This window comes from Channa argus, chromosome 17, assembly GCF_033026475.1.
Source record: "Channa argus isolate prfri chromosome 17, Channa argus male v1.0, whole genome shotgun sequence".
Classification (NCBI taxonomy): domain Eukaryota; kingdom Metazoa; phylum Chordata; class Actinopteri; order Anabantiformes; family Channidae; genus Channa; species Channa argus.
In genome coordinates this window covers 1,069,457-1,090,197 of record NC_090213.1, presented here as the reverse complement: position 1 = coordinate 1,090,197, position 20,741 = coordinate 1,069,457, and the positions used below count along the sequence as shown (strand labels likewise).

Here is a 20,741-nt window from a genome sequence, read left to right as displayed (position 1 = left end):
AAATGAGAGAGAGACAAAGACAGAGAGAGCTAGACACTGAGTCTACCTCAGCTTTTCTCACCTCTTTTAAACAACGTGTCGTCTTTGATTACTGAATTTCTGTGTTTTCACTCAACGGATCACTGCAATAATTTGCTGACACTTCTTCTGTTACTGTGTGTGTGTGTGTGTGGGCCCGTGAATGAACAGTATGTGGGCTGCAGCCGGGCTCAGATTATATTTCAAGTGGCCAAAGCACTTGAGGAGCTGTTGAGTTCTGGCTGCTGTAAGCTCATAGTTGGACAGACAGACTGTCCCTGAAATAAAGCATCAGGGGTTTGATCCCTGCAAGCTACCAATCTATGTCCCACCACAGCCCAAAAAGTCAGTGTGATGGGAAATCAGCCAGCTGATCAGAAAGCTACCCCGAGCTAAATGCTGCAATAAATCCTCCTGGATGAAGGTGATAATGTTCTTCTGTCATGTCTCCAAAGGTGTCCCTATGACCAGCAGCACAACCACCAAATCCGAGTGTGATCCTTCTTTACTGGGCTGCCCAGGTAGGAAAAACAAACACACCTCCGCACAGATAACAGGAACAGCTCAAATAACTACATGAACACATATTTTGGGTGATGTTTTTCTTTGTGATTCGTGTTTGAATCAGTCCACGCTGCCCTTTCAAACCAACAGAGGCCTATTGCAAGCAGTAACCACTGAGTAATCTAGTTTTTATACAATTTCAGTGTGCAGATGCTCCATGTTTAGAAATTGTAAAGAAACATCTAAAACACTTTCATGTAGCATAAGCTAGATATCTAAGGGCGGCAACTGGACTTCTGCTTGCAGTTGTTTCAGACGTCTCACGTCTCGTCTGAAAGTCTTCATCAGGTTTAAACCAACTAGCTCAGAGAGGCAGGCCTATACGGTGCATCCGGATTCGAGATGCCACGTTAATTAGGGATGAGACAGACCCGTTTGTTTAGGGGACACACAACTTTTACGTTTTACGTTGCAATTGAAATACTTTTATTTTCTCCTGGTCACTTCTTATATCTGCTATCAGAACAACACCTTGTGTATAGACAACTATACTGACAACCGTGATGATTTTGGTCACTATAATTGCAATATGAATGTTCAGACTCTGCAAACCTGCAGTAGTTATTTGTCATCATTTTCATGCCTTTATTGGACTAAACATCAAAATAACTTACAGATTAGAGAAAGAGATGAGTCTCTCAGTTAATTGAATATCTTAATGTTCCAGACTAATAAAGCAACAAGATATTCCAAAGTGTGGGATTCATTGATTGGAATAGTAATTCTGATAAATACTGAAGTAGAAAGCGGAGGAATTTACGGAGCTTTTTCTCTTTGAATCAAGCACGTGAGGGTGGAGGATGTCACAAGTTGTGCTCCTTGTAAACAGCTTGGAGTCCTTGTGTGGGGCTCTGCTAATGAAATTCACTTGGGAAAGAATCAAGAGTAAGAAGTCAAACAAGGACAGGAATTTTAAGTTGGTCGAGATGCAGAAATTCTTGAGTGCCTTTGCAAATGAGGGGAAAATATTGTACAAAGGTTGCAATTTAATAGGCATTTATCCTCTACCGCCCACTCTCTGCAAACAATGTGGGAAAAGAAGCTCCAAGGGCTCCTTTCATCAAATTCCCCTCGAATGATCCATCCGTGTCCTGGGACGAAAATACAGTACGTGAAAGGACTAGACAATGTTTTTCAAGGAAACCACCGCAGAGTGCTGTCCATCTGCAGCAGGGAGCAGCGAACCACCCAGCTAGAATCCTGCCCAAATACTGGTCATGACCTAAAGAAAATCCCCTTAGCTGGACGATGTCTCTGGATCTAAAAGAACAGTAGCCATCTTATGACGTGACCCGATCCCACCCCCCAAATGTCAATTCTCACACTATCCTGCACATTTTTCCCGCCGTGCATGTGGGGTTGTCCTCATGAGACCGAGGGGGCCGAGCGAATTAAGCTTCAGCTTTTGTTCCAGAGTATAAATGACTGGCAGGACAACAGGCCATGAGAGACAGAGAGCGCTAACATGGTTTTACTTTTGATTTGAAATGAGTCCCTGGAGCACTGGGTCAGCTGAAGAGGAGCACACCTGGGGCAAGTAGGAAGACAGTGTCCTGGTGTTTTGATTGGACCAGTGGACGCTTAGTGAGATTAGCTGGTGTTCAGCAAACAAAGCCTACATCAGGTTGTAACCTTACAGAAAAGCACACTGTAAGACAGTTCTCTTAACTGCACTTGGTACTTATTGTATTGTAAGTGTAGACACTACTAGCTAGTACTAAAACATTGTTTTAGCTGAGTTTCAATGGTAAAATAACTCAATCCTAAAAATTTTGCAAAGCAGCTAACACACCACGCTGATTTCTGTAGAGTTGCTACATCGGTTGCATGAACACAGACACAAACAGTGCCAAGCAATCAGGTCTGATGGATGTTCCATCTACCGGTGCATCTCACTTTGAGATCCAACTAGTGACGCTGTTCTAAACAGTTCAACATGGCCAAACTAGTGTCATCTAACCTTTTTTTTCCATTTGAAGACCAATTTCAAGGGAATTTGCAGAATGTAACAACCTTTAGAAAAATGCATTTCTGCTTTGTAGCTCGTGAAGGTTCTGCACTGAAGACAGACTTTAGTGGTGCCCATTCTCAAACATTCATTATCCTCATTTCTCTCTCTCATCCCAACCCCTTGTTGCTACCACCAGTTGCTTCCTCCCCCAGCACCCCATCCACTGACTCCACTAACACCATCAGTGCTACTAATGCCAACAGCAACGGTAAGGAACCCTCATCCTCACCATCCACCTTCTTGTGCTCTTTATGCTCTTTTTTTCTTTGCTTCCTTTTCATTAAGACTTAAACTTCCCCATTTTTTTGCTGCTTCATTCCTGTTGCTTTCTGATCACCCTCTTTTTCGCCTCCCTCCGTCCTGTACCTCTATTTAGCACCTGTGCAGCTCATTCACATGGTTTTACTAGTTGAAACCATAGTTGTTGTTTTTTTAAACCATCTTTTACTTCCTTTTCTGCCATATATCCTATAAATTTGAGAGGATTTCAGGGGCTCACGTGAGATCCAGGAAGTCATTTAGAGTTCATCACCAAAAACAAATATCCTTAATAGGATTTTGATCAGAAATCAGAACCTTCTCTATGTTTGACCTTTCAAGAACCTATGAAAATTTGCTTAGAGTAATTTTACTTTTCATGCACCTCTGAAAAGTAAAAGCCTGAATTATTCATTTGTTCACTCTAATATTTACTCTGTACCTGGGAGAAGACTCACCTAATTCTGTTCTGATGAATAGGTCATGATGAACGTGTTTGACCCAGAAAAGATGAGACTAGATAAATATTATCTGCCACTGCATTTAAAACTAGTTCAAGAAGCCTCTATCATTAGGTAATTAACCTCTGTGCCTTTTGTCCATCTGAGAAGTTTTAGTGTGGATATTTCACGGAATGTAATAAAACTTAGCTCTTGTTTTTTTTAAGGTTCTTTCCAAACAGAAGCCTGGAATTTTAAATACATAGCTCAAGTAAAGAAGGAAATTCCCCTTGACAAACACATAGTGTGATTGAATTTTAAAATTCATGCATTTAAAAAGTTGCGTGTTGGAAATAAAGCACTGGGTGATCTACACCAGCCAGCATTAAAACCATCTTGTTGTCCTTCCTGCTCTGCTATATCCGATCCTTCCCTCCATCACTGCAGCTCCATCCACCATCCCAACCACTAGCACCAACACAACCAGCTCCTCCTCCTCTGGTAAGACTTAATCTGCTCTGCTGCTTTGTTGTTTTCCATAAGCATCTCTAGACTTTCAAAGGAATTACAGGTGGCCCAGGGGCCCCAGGTGCCCCCTCGGCCAGAGTAAGAAGGTAGAACTTTCTCAACACAAGGGTACCTGACCAAAACAGAAAGATTAAAAAAAAAAAAAATTAAATAAATATATATATATATATATATATATATATATATATATATATATATATATATATATATATATATATATATATATATATATATATATATATATATACTATTTTTATATTTAATTGTTATTATGTAGATTTAAGTTTTCCCTTATGTGGAAACTCTCGGATTTGGTAGCTGTAGCAACGGCATTGATTATACCTGCAAAGGATGGATTTTACGCTCTCCCTGTTATTAGTATTTGTTTATGACTCTTTGGGTTAAAAATGGAAGTTATGTATTTTTAAGTTATGTATTTGACATTTCTAAAACTGAGAAAAATCCTTCATATACAGTTTATTACCTTTTAAAAGCTTTTTAAATTGGTTTAAAGCCTTTTAAATCAAAGCCCCCTACGAGCTTTTCCCGTGTGTGGTTGACTGACTCTGTGCTAACCAGCTGTGGCTTCAGATACAAGCTGCCTGCAGAGCGGCGTATTTTACACCACCCACAGCATGTGTCTGTTAAACTGACGTGATACTCTGGGATTGTTACCTCCTCTGTAGACCAGCAGCCTGCAAGCATCACAGCTACTGCTTCATCTGCTCCCACTAACATCCCAGCTACTAACCCCACTGAGCACGGTAAGAGTGAACCACACACATACAGAACTTTGTGGCCTTTCTGAAAGGGACACAAACCTACACGGTCTGACACTGTATCAGCTGTTGCTTGGTGTGGAAATTCTCACATCCTGGAAACTTGCACCTATAAATGTTTGTCATGTGGTTTATTAAATGACTGTGGTTAGTTACATATGTCATAAATGTTTTACTAATTTTCTGTTGCTAAACTAATCTCTAACTTGTTGTAGTGCTAACGCTAATTAAGACTAAATTACAAATAGTACTACGTGCTGAGAAAGCTGCTAAACCACTAAAACCACTAAAGTATCATAATGCTGTTTAACACTGGTGCAAATCTGCATAGACGAGTGATTATTTGTATGATGGCATGAAGTATTTCTGATGGAACCGTTTTCAGGAAAATCGGTTCATTCTCCTGTATGTGAAATGACGGCTCTTTGATTATGTTGACCTTTCTGTGATATAGTTACATGAATTTGTTCGTGACACAAGGCAAACGTATCCCAGTCATAACGCCTTTAGATCAGGGGGTCGTTTTGCTTCCCCACCCCCCACATGCACAACACTCTTACAGCGTGATTCTCTGCTGCTTGTCTGGTTTAGTTTTGCAGTCTTCTCCACCAGCAGCTTACTAACATAGCTGTTTCTGCTGCGTCCTCTTCGGGGTAAGACACAGTCCTGCAGTTCATTAACAAGCATCTGTAAACTTTTTTGATCTTGATACTGTTTGTGTATCACTAATCATGCTTTGATCCAACTTCGTGGCGTTATACTAACCCTACTGAAGGAAAACCGTGACAGGTCACCTGACATAGTGATGTAAGGTGTTTCTTAATCTTCATTGTATATACTACTGCTTTTGTTTGAAGCTACTCATTATTATTTAATTTACATTCTGTTACCTGCTTTTTTACTATAATGACAACTGGTTGGATGTGTGCTGGTGACAGCGAAGGATACAACTGTGAATTCTCCAAGTAAAGACCTTTCTTCTGCTGCTTATGCTCCTGCTGTAGTTACTCTTCAGCAGCCTGAACCCTTTTCTTTCCAGTCCAAAGAGTTGGTTCCTGGTCCAGCTGCTCACCACAAAAGTCTCAGGCATGTGTTTGGATTAACTTCTGCTGGACCTCTTGTTTCAAAGGCTGCTAGACCTGCAGCTCTTCCAGCTGGTTTAAACAGACAAGCAAGACCTGGAATTATCCCTCTTCATAGGACCAGCACATCAAGTCCATTGAATCCCCCAGACCAAGGCCATAGGCCCTCACATCCAGCACATCAACCCAGATTCTTAGCTTCAGCTCCTGCCCCCCCATCTCCACCTGAATCCTTTCACTATAGACCTCCAGCCTCTGTCCCCAGGCATCGCAGCTCCAGGATCCCCCTAGGGTTCATCTCCACACCTCTGATCTGGCAGGGAAGAAAGAGGCCCACTGGAGTACAGCATCTAGCTTCTACAAGAGCACCACCTAGATCAACAGTTCACGTCACAAAACCTACTGTACCCCCCAATCTCAAGTCCACATCTAGGCCCACCTACAATAAACAAACAACTGGACTCAGATACACATCTGGGTACACAGCGTATTTTCCATTGTTGAAAAACACAACTCGCTTGGATTCATCGACTCAACCTCCAACAAAACGAACATTTTCCCACCAACCAATCCTCAACAAGGAAACTGCAACTATTCAAGACTCAAATCTCCCTCCTGCATTAGGGGTCTCCATGTTATCTCAAACAACATCTCCATGGCAACGTAGAGATGCGGCATTAGATACAAAGGAATCTTCCTTTTCAGAGGGGGCAGCACCCCTTTCGTCATCATCATCGTCACTGCTGTCATCATCATCTCTGCTCAGCAACAGAAAGAACAAGCCAGTCGTGCAGCAGTGGTCACTGTTGAGCGTGAGTGCTGTAGACAACAAAACAGTTGCCATGGGTAACCAAACAGATCCTCCAGACCCATTGAGCATTGAGGGCTCATCTGGGTCTGAATTGTTTGTTTATGATTTAACTGAGCTTTCGGAGGCGGGTGGTTCTTTCAGCCTGTATGAGCCTGATGCTGCGTACTCTTTGGATAAACCACCCACCATCTCCGGTGCCAACAACAAACAATTATTTAACACATTTGACTCTCACGGCGCTTTGCTTCTAGTCACACAGCCCTTAACTGCTTCCGAAGATAAAAGTCAGCACATGTATTTCCACGATGACTCAGAGACCCTGCTCAGTAGCTTCATTTCTGCCACTGAGCTTTCTCTAACTCACTCACCAAATCAAGTGGACCCAGAAGCTGCCGCAGTCAAGAGCAGCTCTCAAATTTCTGCAGTAACTGTTTCTCAGACTTTGACAGGAACTCAAACCCAGCACAGGACTTCAAACAATACTAGTTCAAGTGGACAGAAGCTAGAGGAAAGTCCATACTCACAAGCTGCCCCTCAGCAGATGGAAACCTTGACTTTTTCACCATCTCCTCTAATTGCCCCTGTTTCAACCCTCCTCTTCGCACTGCCAGCACCTTCTTTGGACATGGTACGAATAACTTCTTCTTTTCTCGCAGAGGAGATTTTACACAAACAGATCTTTTCTTCTTCAGTGCCACAGAACAAAGACATAACTCAGTTATCTGATTCCTCCCATTCTTTACACCCACTGGACAGTGAATACGAAACAGACATTGCTGGAAGTAACATTAAAGCTGCAGTAGCCGAAAATAAAACTTCTTCTAACACTTTTACGCCCCTTCTTGCCTACTCTCACTACTCCTCATCTATCATCCTACCTATCATTCCCCCTTCTCCTTCTTTTCCCTTTCTGTCAGCCATAACTCCCTTCACCTCCTCTCATTCCGTCACTCTATCTTCTTCAGCATCTGTCTCTCTGAACACTGGTACTTTACAAATTCCATCTTTCCCTCCCTTTTACTCCACTAACAACCTTACTTTGCGCTCATCACCTCATGTTTTGTGGTCCACCACCACAACTCTTCCACCCAACACTGCTCCCTGGCAGGCCTCCCCCTTACCCCCCTCCTCTTCCCAGCAGGCCACTCAAAAGCTTTCAGAGACGGACAGTGTTGTTGAATTTGGTCGTGTTTCAGCGTTAGATAGCAGGAACTTTCAGCCTTCTTCTCTGTTGTCATTTCTGTCTCTGTCCTCAAACCTTCAAAAGAGCTTTGTGACTAGAGTAGAGTCTCTTTCTCCCTTTTCTAAAGCGCCGTCTTGGGCTCAGATGGAAGGTGTTGATGGTACACTGCTCCCAGAACACCACTTTGCTGAAACGTCCCCTAGCAATTTATCAGAAGCATTTAGAATATCCTCTGCCTACCCCCAGGATAATCCGCTTCTTGATGCCCAATCAGATATAATAATCGATTCAGTTAAGGTTGTTTTTCACTCCTCTATTCAATTTAATCCAACTCCATCAGGATTAGCTGTGGCAAATTTGGCGTCCAGTTTTGCGATAATCACACCAGATTTACCTCCTCAAATACAGCCATCGCTGTCACATTTGTCTGTCCCTGAGGTGGATTCATCATTGCTTTTGTGGCCTTCTTCTCATGCGGCCGGTCTTTCACTCAATCAGTTCTTACTTCATTCTGATCCAAGAGATTTAAGTGACTCTCCTCTAGAGTTACTTCCGGAGAATCAGCCTGACATTAGCTTTACATCCCTGCCAGCTGCTAGTATTTGGGCCTTTGAACGCACCCCAGCTCTTCTTCAGGCAAATACTGATAGAAGCCAAAATGTGCATTCTCCTTCTTTGCCTATTGCCCCTTTTTCATCTTCAAATCCCTATTTTTCAACTTGGAGTCCGCTTTCCTTTCAGTTTGACAGTGCATGGCTGACTGTCACTGCAGAGACTCTTTCTGCTGATACTGTGATCCAAGTTGCTAGTGTGACAGGGCTCATGATACGAGAGGAAACTACACTGTCTTCATCCTCACCTACCCCTAATGCTGTAAATGCGAATTCTCTTCTCTTGGCTGAGAAAATTTCATTTGGGTCACACGACAGAGAAGACAGGCTGACCTATAACCGAGAACCATGGAGGCTGCAGCATACAATCTCCCATTCAAACACCAATAATCAGGTGAACACAACCACAGCAACTCATGGGGAGTCTGACTCCAGGGGTTCACAGACACTCGCTGGTTATGATGATGCATTTAATCGCCCCATTCCCCCATTGTCCAATCCATCTGTCATGGCACAGGCACAGACCATGGCACTACTCAACAGCCTGGGTGCACAGCATGAGGCCATGACCATGGCTTCAGGGCTGGATTATACGCAGTACTCAGGCCTGACAAAAACTAACACTGAACGTCCCAGCCACACTTACAGTTCAGCACAAATGCAGACACTGACACACTCCACTTTTCAGCCACTTACGAATGAGTTTTCAGATGCACGTGATGAACTAGATATAAGAAAGAGGCCAAGGCAGGAAACAGAAAATGAGGAGGCACATGTTGATGTTGGGGAGCTACAGCAGCGATCATCCCACTTAATTTTTTCTCCGCCTCCTCTTTCACCTTCCATTTTACCTTCTCTTTCTCTTGCAGAAACCCTCACGCCTCTGTTTTCTTCTCTTCACCTTTCTCCCATCTACCCTGAAATCCCTCCCTCTTTGACCGTCTCCTCCCTTCCTCTCCAACCTTTCATCACCACTTCTCCCTCTCCTCTCCTTCCTAGCTGGGTGCCATTGCCAGAACTTTCTGCCAGCAATGCAGAAACAGAAATTGTTTTTCTGTCTGACAATTGGCCAGTGGCTGGATTACACCGGTCCACAACAACCCAACCCTCCCAGTCCCACAGATCCATCACACAGCCTACCAGCCAGTCAACAGAGTCACTCCTGCAGTACATCTTCAGCCAATCACCTCCTGTGAATGAAGCCACCTTCCTCCCTGATGATGACAAATTCAAATCTAACACCTCACAACCTCGTGTTTCTGTAGAAGTAAATGCCCTTGAGGTTTTACTACAGCTTGCAAGCAACTCACAGACAATGGAAGCTTCCAGGTTTGTCAGTAGTCCAGAATTATCACCTGGGACCTCAAGTAATGTAACTGTGACTGGGAAACATTCACATGTTCCTGATTTATTTGACCCTGCACATGTTGTTCCAAAAATCCACATTTTGGTTGAACAGGCCTCTGATGTTGAACAGGCTTCTTCAGCAGTAAACACCAATGACAGTGTAACTCTGGGTGTAGCGTTAAATGCTGCTACAAGCTTTCAACCTAATGAAAATCCAAAAGGTGCCCTGAAAACTGTTGAGGAAATTCTCTCCTATCAGCCTGCAGTATCCACACAACCCACTGCTGCTCCAGTTATTCCAAACCCCGTGCACACTTCTGGGCTTAGTATCCCGTCTTTCACCACAGCCTCCAGATCCTCCACTGTCACTTCTATTGATGCATCAGATCAAGGGCATGCAGCACTCGCACTCTCTGGGAATGACAGCCACAGTACAAACACAGTCCTCTCCAAGTCAAATGCAGCCACTGTAATAACCCTTGAAGATTCTCCCTCAGAAGCAATTGAGGTGACAGATATTGTAAAGGATAAAAATGCTACAGCACTTGGAAAAAATGAAAATATACAAGTATCTCAGGGGAATGACACAGGCAGCAACCCAATGCCGGATTTCAGTGTGAATGCAGACGCATCAACAAAGTCAAATTTAACAATTTCAAAGACAAGTTTGAACTTAAGTCCAAGTGTGTTAAATCACAGTGGGGATCAAAGCTCAGGAGGGAATGGGGCCATAAACCCAGACCACAGCCCAGTGAAAGATGTTCACCTTTCCACCACTACACCGCCTGTGATTGTTGAAGTTCACCATCTTCAAACCACCAAGAACTCCTCCCCAGCATCTCCAATTAATGCTGCCAGTGTGTCAGCGATCGGTGGGGAAAGTGACGGCCACAAAAAGGCCACGATGCGCACTACCACAGTACCCCCAGCTGTGGATTTAACTTCCAAGTCTGCATTGCCATGCACGTGTGAACCAGGCTTTCGTCTTCCATGCCTGTGTGGACTGTCATCGGGGAACAGTATGTCATGCAGTACAACAAAACTGTAGATGTGTAGAATTTAAAGAACAATCATAGCAACTTGTATTTAGTCTTAAAGTCTATTCATTAAAAACAGGTGGGTGAATTTAAATGTTTAATTTCAATGAATCTTGTTGTATAATGCAGATTTGCAGATTGCAATGTGAACAGTACACTACATGGTCAGAAGTATATGGACAACTCTGTCTGCATTTGGTGCAGGTTTGTTTTTCTGAGTGTTACAGCAAACCAGGAAACCAGAAATAGTATATTTAGCTGGCAGCAGTGTGTGTGTGTGTGTGTGTGTGTGTGTGTGTGTGTCTATCCTGTTTCAATACGACAGTGCACGTGTGCATAAAGACACCACTTTAAAGACATTTCTTTCCAGAGCTCCCAGCTCTGATATCAAACCCATTCAGCAGCAGACCAGTGCTGATGGTTCTGGAATGATATGTTAAACTGTCACAGCCCTTTATCACAAGGCTGCAGTTCTCAGGTCTCCATATACTTCGTTATAGAGTCTGCTATTACTTCAATCAAAATAAATGTGTTGAAGCTTATTTTGATGCTGTGAATGACTCATTGCACAATGTCGGTCTCTATGAAAATGAAGATTTTAAGACTAAATACATGATTAAATTGCGTCTTTGGGTCGTTTGGTTTTGTAGTTTAGTATCTCAGGAACTGATTTGATCAGTAATTGAACATGATGTAACATGGTGGGAGGTATAAATATCTGTCCTCAGGTGATTGGTGACTTGGTCTTTGTGATTCTGGGGCATGTGTAGAATATTAGGTCCAGGTGCCGAATCAAACTATGGTATTTAGTTGGAAGTATTTATTTAGTGCACTAGTCCTTCTCTGCCTCCCTGTTCCTTCCTCTCTTCTTTCATTGATCTTTCTGAAACTGCATCCACTGTTAAGGCTCCACCTCTAGCTCCTGTCTCTGCTCTTTTTCTGTTTGCTGTATATATATTTTTGCAACTTTTTACTTCTTTGTTCTGGGTTTTTCATCCATCCACAATCTTGGTAGAGACGTCCTGCTTTCCAGTAGTACATTAAACAGTGATCACCTTGTCTATTCTACATCTCGCTACAATGTCCAGTTCAAATAAGCAGCTGCTGCCAAACCTCAGAAAGTGGTGTCACTAAAAGTGTTTTTCTGTAGTAGTTACTAACAATTATATGTACTGGAGCGACACTTAGTGGCCGAGGTGGAGCATAACAGGAGCGTTTAAGGCATGAAAACACCCTAATACAGAATAAAGGAAAAAATCTGTCCTGTTGGGACATTTAATTGACCCTTAACACAATGTGTGTCTGCTGTGGAAGAAGTCAAACTTTATTTAAAAAAAGGGAAAAAATGTTCATAACTTTTAACCCAGAAAATTCAAACCATTTCGAAAATAAAATCAACTTTTTTCCAATGTTTAGATAATGAAAGATTGTTCAAAAATATTTTTTTGCAACGGACAAAAATCTGAAAAAAAATTGATGTTATTAACATCACATCACATCCCTTTTTTGAGTGTCATAGAGCTGTTGTCTTTATTTTCCAGACAAAATGAAGTGATCCTGTCCTGTATTCTGATGAGTGATTGTTTTTCTTTAACTTATTTTCCATAAAGCTAGAAAAATATACAATTACATAGTAGATCTTGCAGGATAATTGGTGGTGAGGAGCAAAATTGACCTATTAATGTCTTAGGTTTCTGATGAGGTAGAAATGATTAGTTTTAGACAATGACCTCTGCACAGCTAAACAGGAAAATCCATATCTGGAGAATAGATTTTACAATAATAAGTTCAAGTTTCTTCTATTTAAAAAAATGCCTTTCCATGTTTTTAGACTGTAGATTTCAGTAGTAGTTGTTTGGATACTTGTAAATATGTGAGGTGTCACACTGCAGACACAGATTTGTAAGTAAAGAAAAAAGATTTTATAAAGTTAATGACTTAGCTGCCAAACTGCTGCAGAGGCAGAAACGTGTTCCTGACCCATGTAACATCAGCTGTTCACCAAAAACAGAATCAGAAAGACCGACCCCCTTCTTCCTCTCTGCTATGTGGCAGGCGGTACGTCCCTCCTCAGCATTTTACAGTGGAAGATTGGATTTTAACATAACTCAATTAGTTCCAGGATCTCGACTCATCTCCTGCTATGTGGCACAGGGGCAACATAAAGTTCCATTATATGTGTGAAATAACCTGCATGGAGACTCAAATATCATGTTCTTTTTTTCTTCCACCTTTATCTGCAGTGTATCTCTACTACCAGGCTTCATTTGTGGTGGTTGCTGAAAGCTCTGCTCTGAACTCGAGTGACATTGAGGACGCTGTATATTACTGGGTAGGAAGACTCCACATTTATGCCGCCAGTGCTGCAACAGCATCACTGTGATCATGAAACTTTACTTGTTGACAGATTTGATTTGCTTTCTTCTTACAGCTGAAAAAAAGTTTTTCAAACTCAATCGAGAACATCTACGTGAATCACTTCAGGTGACTGTCACTTGGTACATTTCCTTTTCTTTAGCTACACCTTAGTAGTTTGAAACTAACCCTCACTGCTGTTTTTCATGCTTCTCTCTCGTGCAGAAAGTGCAGTTTACAAAGTGGAGGTGATTCAGGAAGGTACAGCAATTATCAGCTTGTTTGTTTCGAGTTTGATTCAGATGATCTGTGATCCTTTTAAATGTGTGAGCTTATTTCAGGGTTGTTTTCTCTTCACTCTCTCCTCCAGTTATAAATGTAAGGTCCTGCTGGAAAAGTTACACACCACTAACAAGAGTCTGGATGAAGCTGCTGTGTCTAAGGAGTTGTCCAACAAAGTGGGGGATGTTGCGCATGGACTGAAGATCCAGCCCGGCTCCATCACTGTCAGGCTCATGGGTAAGAAATTAAACAGTGTAGATCTTCATTGTCCTTCAGGAAGTTTTTTTTTTTTCTTTTAGCAGGAAGTAAAAACATTGATGGAAAGTCTGTCATAGGAACATTGAAACAGGCTTTTCACATGCCGTAATTCCTCTTGTTGTGGTGATGACTGTAGCTCAGTTGGTAAAGCAGTCGTTCATCAGCAGCTGCTGCCAGTGTGAACATAACATTAAATCCTCCTGTACCATCAGATCGTTGTCTAGGTTTGTTTTGCTTCTTATGTTTCTTTTCTCTTTTAGATGATCTTAGCATTAGATGACCTTAGGATTAGATGATGACCTTAGCATTAAATGACCTTAGCATTAGATGACCTTAGGATTAGATGATGACCTTAGCATTAAATGACCTTAGCATTAAATGACCTTAGCATTAGATGATGACCTTAGCATTAAATGACCTTAGCATTAGATGACCTTAGGATTAGATGATGACCTTAGCATTAAATGACCTTAGCATTAAATGACCTTAGCATTAGATGATGACCTTAGCATTAAATGACCTTAGCATTAAATGATGACCTTAGCATTAAATGACCTTAGCATTAGATGACCTTAGCATTAGATGAAGACCTTAGCATTAGATGACCTTAGCATTTAACAATGCAGCCAACAAACTGAAATTACTCCTCATTCCCTCCTAGTAGAAACCTGTCCAGAGGAGACTTCTGGTGGCTACACCTGGCCTGAAACCAGATTCTTTGAAACACGGGACCTGCCTTGCTTATACAACAAGGACCAGAGAGCCTACAGGAACTGGTAACATACGTACAGTTTTGTACATATGTAAAATAGAAAAAACTGATATGACGAGGTCTCCGTGATATTTCCTTTTGCAACATGCGATTGTTATGCTGCCACTATGTATCAATATTTGTTCTTAAGTATAGAGTTGATCTAAAGTGTAAACACAGTGAAACCAATTAAAGACGCTCAGCTGAATGACAAGTGCAACAGGCAGTGGAGAAGTGTTACGCCCCTGTCTGGGGGGTCAGGGTGCAACATACAAAGATAAATTAGGATGTTCCCTCTCCGGTCCCCAAACCAAAATCCAGGATCGAGATGTTCCAACAGAATGATATTTATTTGAAACGAAAGAAAGTGTCAAACAAAACATGACACTACAACTCAGGGCGAACCAAGGCCAACATAATAAACAAAATAAGCCATTTCCCACAGAAAGTGCTAGCTAGCCTGATAGAAATAAACAAACCAAAAGACAGTCGCTAACCCTAACTCCCTAATGTGAAAACAGTCCAAAGAAAATGGCAGTTCACCCCTACAGATTTAATACTATTTACAAAATATACAATTTATAAACAAAACCACGGCACAAAACCTAACAATTCAAAAATGCTAAGTAAGGTTTGGAAACCAAGAACAGCAAACAGGTGCTGCTGCCAGAAAGAGCCTCGCTAGCTGTTGGGAACCGTACTTTTAAAACTCCAGGAAGTGTAGGATGGACCAATCAGCTTCCTGTACTGCCCCCCAATCCGGCCAATCAGGCAGGGCACCTATAAGAACAACAAAATAAAAACAACACATATGACCAGGACCGTAACAAGAAGAGATACAGACTGAACAGAGATACACCAGCAACTTGTAAAGCAATGGTTCGAAGACTCCCCAAGTTTGGATTTTACATTAATGAAACTTTTTTTAATAGAACATAAAATGCCTTCAACACAACTGCCTCAAGTCATGTCCCTAATCTCCAAATCATGACCCTAAGCCAATGGAAGACTGTCATGTCTTCTCCAAAACCAGCAGATATTGTCCAGCAATATTTTCCAGCTGCAAGAGAAGAAGCAGCAGTAGTACAACAAGTTTGTCTTTTTTAGATTAGTTTAGTTTTTTTGAAATTAGCTTAGCATCGTCCAAATGGTGTTTGTGTACAGTTGGGTGCAAATGTTTACATCCCCTCATTTTCAAATTGCAAAATAAAAAAAAATAAAGGATAAATTATTAAAAATAAACTTTAAATTACACTATTTTTCTTTTCTGCTGAAGAACCGTTTCTTCTTTTTGCCATTTCAAATAAGGGGTGGTAAACATTTGAACAACAGAGAAAGGAACAAAATGTGGTTATGTACAAAGTGTAACCATTATGTAGCAGGGATTTTTATTTTTTTGTTTAGGATGAACATCGATGCTTTAGCCGCAGATTTTATCCACATTGGGTTAATAAATTTGATGAGTGATTTAACAATAAAAATTGAAATGCGAGTTTATTTAGAATATTTGCACCACCTGATCTTGTGTTTAGACAGGAACTGAAGCTGTTATATCACTCTTGTCAAAGCTATCAGAAAAAGTCATTTTACTTTGCCGATAAGCTGAAATTGCACTAGATTACCTTCGTTTTTTCTTTTCTTTTCCTTTGATTATTTCTTTATCTAATATTCACAATAAACAGTAACAGCAATAGCTGAGGCTGTTGTAAGATTAACACAAGTTTCCCGTTTTATTTATTTATTGTTCTCAAACTTTGATTTATTGACTTTCTTTAACACCGTGATTACAGTTTTTCATTACAATTAGCAATTGAGTAATACCCAAACACGGGACCCTTACTCATCTTTGTCACATATAATTAAAGATTACATGAACAAACAATGTCAAAAATTTCCATACAGACGTACTAAAACATGTCTCTCTCTTTTTTCAGCAGTTCGTTTGATCTACAGAGTTTGTCATTGTCCTGGTCAGTAGTAGATGTCAGTAAATGCATTGACATCAGCAACATCAGTCATGGTATGTTTGGCCCAAGCCAGTCAGATTATAGATAAAATGATGCATAGAAACATATTTAACAAAAAAGAAATGTGTCTGCATACTTCCTGTCTGCATTTTCCTATTTGTTGTATATATTTTTTGTATTATTTTGGGTAGTGTAGTCTGTAATACCTGTAACAGTGAGTCTTCCTTGAACACTGATCATGGGATTTCTGTATAAATAATAAACTTGTAACTATAGTTGTAAATAATAAAATAAATGCAGTGGAATAAACGTACAGTTTTTGTCCTGTAAAATAAATAAAGTAGAAGTATAATGTAGAAATAAAGCAACGTCCGACATTACAGTAAATGGGTAATGATTTATTTCTGTGTTCGTCTGTGCAGAAAATGCTGAGAAGCTCGTCGGCATTACCAACCGCAGTCTGTCTGTTGATGAGGTGTGAGTCCAGATGATTCTCCAGCTGTGGACGAGCTCTGAGATCCTGGTTGGACAGTGAATGAATACAGTCTTGTACTTTGTCTCCTGCATCTCTCTACAGGTGTCAAAAGCGGTGAAGGCAGTGGAGAATCTGGTGAATGTACCAAAGATCAACAGCACGTTGGCTTCCACCGTCATCAACATCATATCCAACGTCATGACCAGCTTTAAGCCGCAGCAGACTAATGACTCCGAAATGTATATGCTCAGTAATCATCTACATTGTTCTTTTATCCTCCTACAATACTCCTACTACACAAAATCATGGTCTACTAGATTCTGCTGTACTGTGTTATACTCTACTTTGACTGTACTGCCTTGTTCTACTCCTACTTTACTTCCACAGTACTGATATGTACTGATCTATGCTCTACTGTAATGCAGTACTGTAATATCCATGACAATGTTGTTCAAGTGCTGGATGTTAAATTACGTAGTTGGTAATTAAACTGCCTTCTCTCTTTTTTCTCTGTTTTTATCATCAGTGTTGTTCTCTTCCTCACATTATTTACACAAACCCTTCTTCGTCCCCTCTCAGAGCTCTGAAGTCAGTGGAAACACTGACTCAGAAGATTGAGTTCGAGGGCCCATCTGTAAACATCACTTCCAAAAATCTGATTTTAAGTATTCGAGCACTTAACACCACCTCCTTCAATGGGATGTCGTTCAGTGCCTTCAGACCTCCAAACTCCGCTGATGTGCAGGTAACACTGGCAGGTCCTCGATAGATCATTTATGCTGAAAGGTACAGCAAAGATCTGTCTTTAGGGTTGAACTTGTCATTGGAGTATCTCAAAGGCACTGCTCAGTGGCAACTGTCCTTGTAGGATGTTTCACTTCTCATCAGAAAGGCTCCATCACTTCTGACCAACTTGCCTAAGAGTGGCAGACATAAATTCTGTGGAATTGTTATGTTGTTCTCACTTTGATGGTCACCTGGAGGTTGTGGTACAAATCTGCATATTCCTCGCTGCATTGAACTGCATAGATTACATTGCTCTGCTTATGTCTGGGTGTTTTGTCCTTGGGGGTGGACCAGTTTCTGCCTCAGTGTATCACTGGGTTTAAAATGTACAGGGATGTGGGGTTTGTTGATGACCATGAGTTTCTCAGATACCCCAAAGACGTATAATATGACAAAGATGTTCTGGTTCTTGTCCTTGTCTGTTGTAAAGCTCTCCAACTAGATTTCATGGTGGATTTGACAAAGGCCCAGTTTGCAGATTTTGAGTACTTCCCTGTTGTGTCTAGATTACTTTCTTTCTTTCCTTCACCCTTGTAAGAACACTCTCAGCACAGTGATGTAGGGTTCTGATTACGTCCAGTTTGTGCTCCATTGCGTGGTGAGCGTCAAAGACCAAATACTGATCTGTGTCTGGGTTTCCTGTATACTTCAGTGTTGAGGCTTCTGTCTTCTTTGATACTACACATCGAAGCCGACAGGAGCCAGGTGGATAAAAACAACCTCCAGCTGACCATTAAAGCTTCGACAACTTAGGAACAGTTCATAGACTTGCCTCTCTGAGCCAGTTAATCAGAACTGAGGAAGACTTTCTGATGAATTCTAAGTGAAACACCACAAGCAAGTCCAAATTGCGATAATCATCGGTCGTTTGACTTCATCACAGACGTAGCATCAACGTAAGATTGACATTCTGTTACGTTTTGAACAAACTCAAAAAGTTTCCTGTCTTCTCCTCCCCTCTACTTTCAGATTGACTTTGACTCACAGGACAACCCCTTAGCTCAAGTCACCCTCCCTGCCTCTCTGCTGTCCAATAGATCATTGAGTGAAGCTCTGTCCAGGATCAACTTCATGTTCTTCAACAGTACAACATTCTTCCTGGTCAGTTTACTCGGTCACACACATAGAACATTTTTGGCCTTAGTCTGGATCCGGAAGAAATGAAAAGAAGTTAAATGTTTGGTTTACGTCACTGGGTTTGTTGCTGTTTATGCAGCAAAAGCAGGATGGTCGCTCTCTGAACAGCTACGTGGTGGCCAGCAGCGTGGGAAACTTGTCCATTAAGAATCTGAAGGACCCCGTGAGGATTGAGTTTGCTCATCTCTCGGAACAGGTGCAGGTGAAAATGTGTCTACAGCCACGTTAGTGTTGTGTGTGCATTGCTTCGGAGGATCTGCTGCAGTGAACGTAACGTTGTTTGTATTTTCTCCTGTCCTTACAGTTCTCCTTAAATCCAGCGTGCGTGTTCTGGGACTTCAAAATGAATAGTGAGCCTGTTTGCGTTCATCATCACATCCTTCTGAACATTTGAGGGTTGTTACACGTTCCCAGACCTACGGGGAGCTGTTCACATCTACATAAGAAGTTCCTTTGATTTAGTTTCTGGGGTTTTTGATGGACCTTGGATTTGAGTGACTGTGCTCAGCCTTATCTCAAACACATTTAACTTTTCTGTCATGTAAACACAAAATATTCTGAGCTCAGTAAAAGCCGACATTCATACAGTCTCTTATCCAGATGTTCTTTCTGCTCTTACACAACTTGTAAAATGATCCCCAACAACATTGATTTTCTGTGTTTGAACAACAATTTGCCAGTTTCTGAAATTGCAATGCATTTTCTTTGTGATGCCACTAGATGAGTCTGGGGGTTGGAACAGTGAAGGCTGCAACGTGCTCAGTTCCACCAGCAACAGAACTGTCTGTCTGTGTGACCACCTGACACACTTTGGTATCCTGATGGTGAGTAGTTTGGAAACGTTTAATTTTAACTTAAATGTGCACATCCTGCCCGGATTTGTTCTTCCGGTGAAAAGGGGGAAAATCAAACAATGAAACAGTTGTAGTGATAAATAAAAACACTAACTGCTGTACATTATCCAGTGTGTTACCCGCTGGCCACACGCAGGTTGATACTTGAACATAACTGATGGGGTGAAAATTCGGTAATGAATGTGATGCACGGATGGGTGGAATATGGTGGTGTGCAGCAAACCATCGCGATCATTATGGTAGTAAAAGTACATCACTCAGGCTGCATTACTCTGTGCAGGACGTATCACAAAGTTCATATTCCTTGGATTCGAAGAACAATGAGATTCTGACCTTCATCTCCTACATTGGCTGCGGCCTGTCCGCCATCTGCACGGCTGCCACGCTGCTCACCTACATCACCTTCGAGTAAGTCACAGTACATTCAGCAAATATAAAGATTATAGTCGCCCGAGAACTTTGTAGCTGCCTGAACAAGAAACATGAGAGCTATGCCTCTTGACTGTTATGTCAGACATGGAACAATTGTAGATTTTGTGAATCAGACATTGTTGTGTTAATGCATAAATTGAAAACTGTACTTGCTTTATCGTCCTTCAGAATTTGCATGATACAGGTTTCTTTTACACTTGTACACAATCACAGTACAAAAAACTCTTAGTGCTGCCACCTGACAGCTACAAGCTCCCCAGTTTTAATCTCCAGCCGGCTGCAGACTTTCTGTGTTTGCATGTTCTTCCCGTGCTTGCGTGGGTTTTCTCCCACAGTCCAAAGACTTGCATGCTGAGGATGTTTTATGAGTCTGTGGTCGCTGTTGTGTTGCTGGGGCAGTGGACTGAGAGCTGCAGACACCAAAAGACTCATTAAACCGATCATAACGGTCGGTGACATTGTGGGGACGGAGCTGGACACTTTTACAGCAGTGTCAAGCAGAAAGATGCTGTCCAAGCTGTGAGGGATAATGCACAATGGTTCCCGAGCTTTCCAATGTTTCATAGACACAGGTGATGCAGATGTTTTGACCTGTTGACACTGCTTGTGTATTAAGTCATGGACTTTTGTGAACGTTGTTTTGTGAGGACCTTCTGGTGAAGTCCTGTAACTGATTACAAAATAACCCAAGGCTGCCAGAAGGCCTTCAGAACAAATCACTGGTGATGTTAAGAAGCTCAGATCTTTGGGAAGAGTCTGGAGCAGGAAATCTGTT

General features: G+C 41.6%; 1 protein-coding gene across 18 annotated transcripts in view; it reads left to right on the top strand.

The window, feature by feature from the left end:
- The window catches only part of adgrg6 (adhesion G protein-coupled receptor G6), a 60,809-nt gene that overhangs the window by 26,820 nt on the left and 13,248 nt on the right, over nucleotides 1-20,741 (top strand). For 5 of the 18 annotated variants that reach the window (XM_067482038.1, XM_067482034.1, XM_067482041.1 and 2 more), the window contains 18 exons: nucleotides 474-539; nucleotides 2,730-2,801; nucleotides 3,739-3,792; nucleotides 4,506-4,583; nucleotides 12,913-13,001; nucleotides 13,101-13,153; nucleotides 13,250-13,285; nucleotides 13,395-13,543; nucleotides 14,226-14,340; nucleotides 16,250-16,335; nucleotides 16,705-16,757; nucleotides 16,860-16,996; nucleotides 17,337-17,502; nucleotides 18,513-18,644; nucleotides 18,760-18,882; nucleotides 18,985-19,030; nucleotides 19,401-19,504; nucleotides 19,815-19,942. In XM_067482038.1, coding sequence (XP_067338139.1) covers nucleotides 474-539; nucleotides 2,730-2,801; nucleotides 3,739-3,792; nucleotides 4,506-4,583; nucleotides 12,913-13,001; nucleotides 13,101-13,153; nucleotides 13,250-13,285; nucleotides 13,395-13,543; nucleotides 14,226-14,340; nucleotides 16,250-16,335; nucleotides 16,705-16,757; nucleotides 16,860-16,996; nucleotides 17,337-17,502; nucleotides 18,513-18,644; nucleotides 18,760-18,882; nucleotides 18,985-19,030; nucleotides 19,401-19,504; nucleotides 19,815-19,942 — 1,687 coding nt within the window. The remainder of the gene's footprint in view (nucleotides 1-473; nucleotides 540-2,729; nucleotides 2,802-3,738; nucleotides 3,793-4,505; nucleotides 4,584-12,912; nucleotides 13,002-13,100; nucleotides 13,154-13,249; nucleotides 13,286-13,394; nucleotides 13,544-14,225; nucleotides 14,341-16,249; nucleotides 16,336-16,704; nucleotides 16,758-16,859; nucleotides 16,997-17,336; nucleotides 17,503-18,512; nucleotides 18,645-18,759; nucleotides 18,883-18,984; nucleotides 19,031-19,400; nucleotides 19,505-19,814; nucleotides 19,943-20,741) is intronic. The other 13 variants (XM_067482053.1, XM_067482039.1, XM_067482042.1 and 10 more) reach the window with 10 other exon arrangements.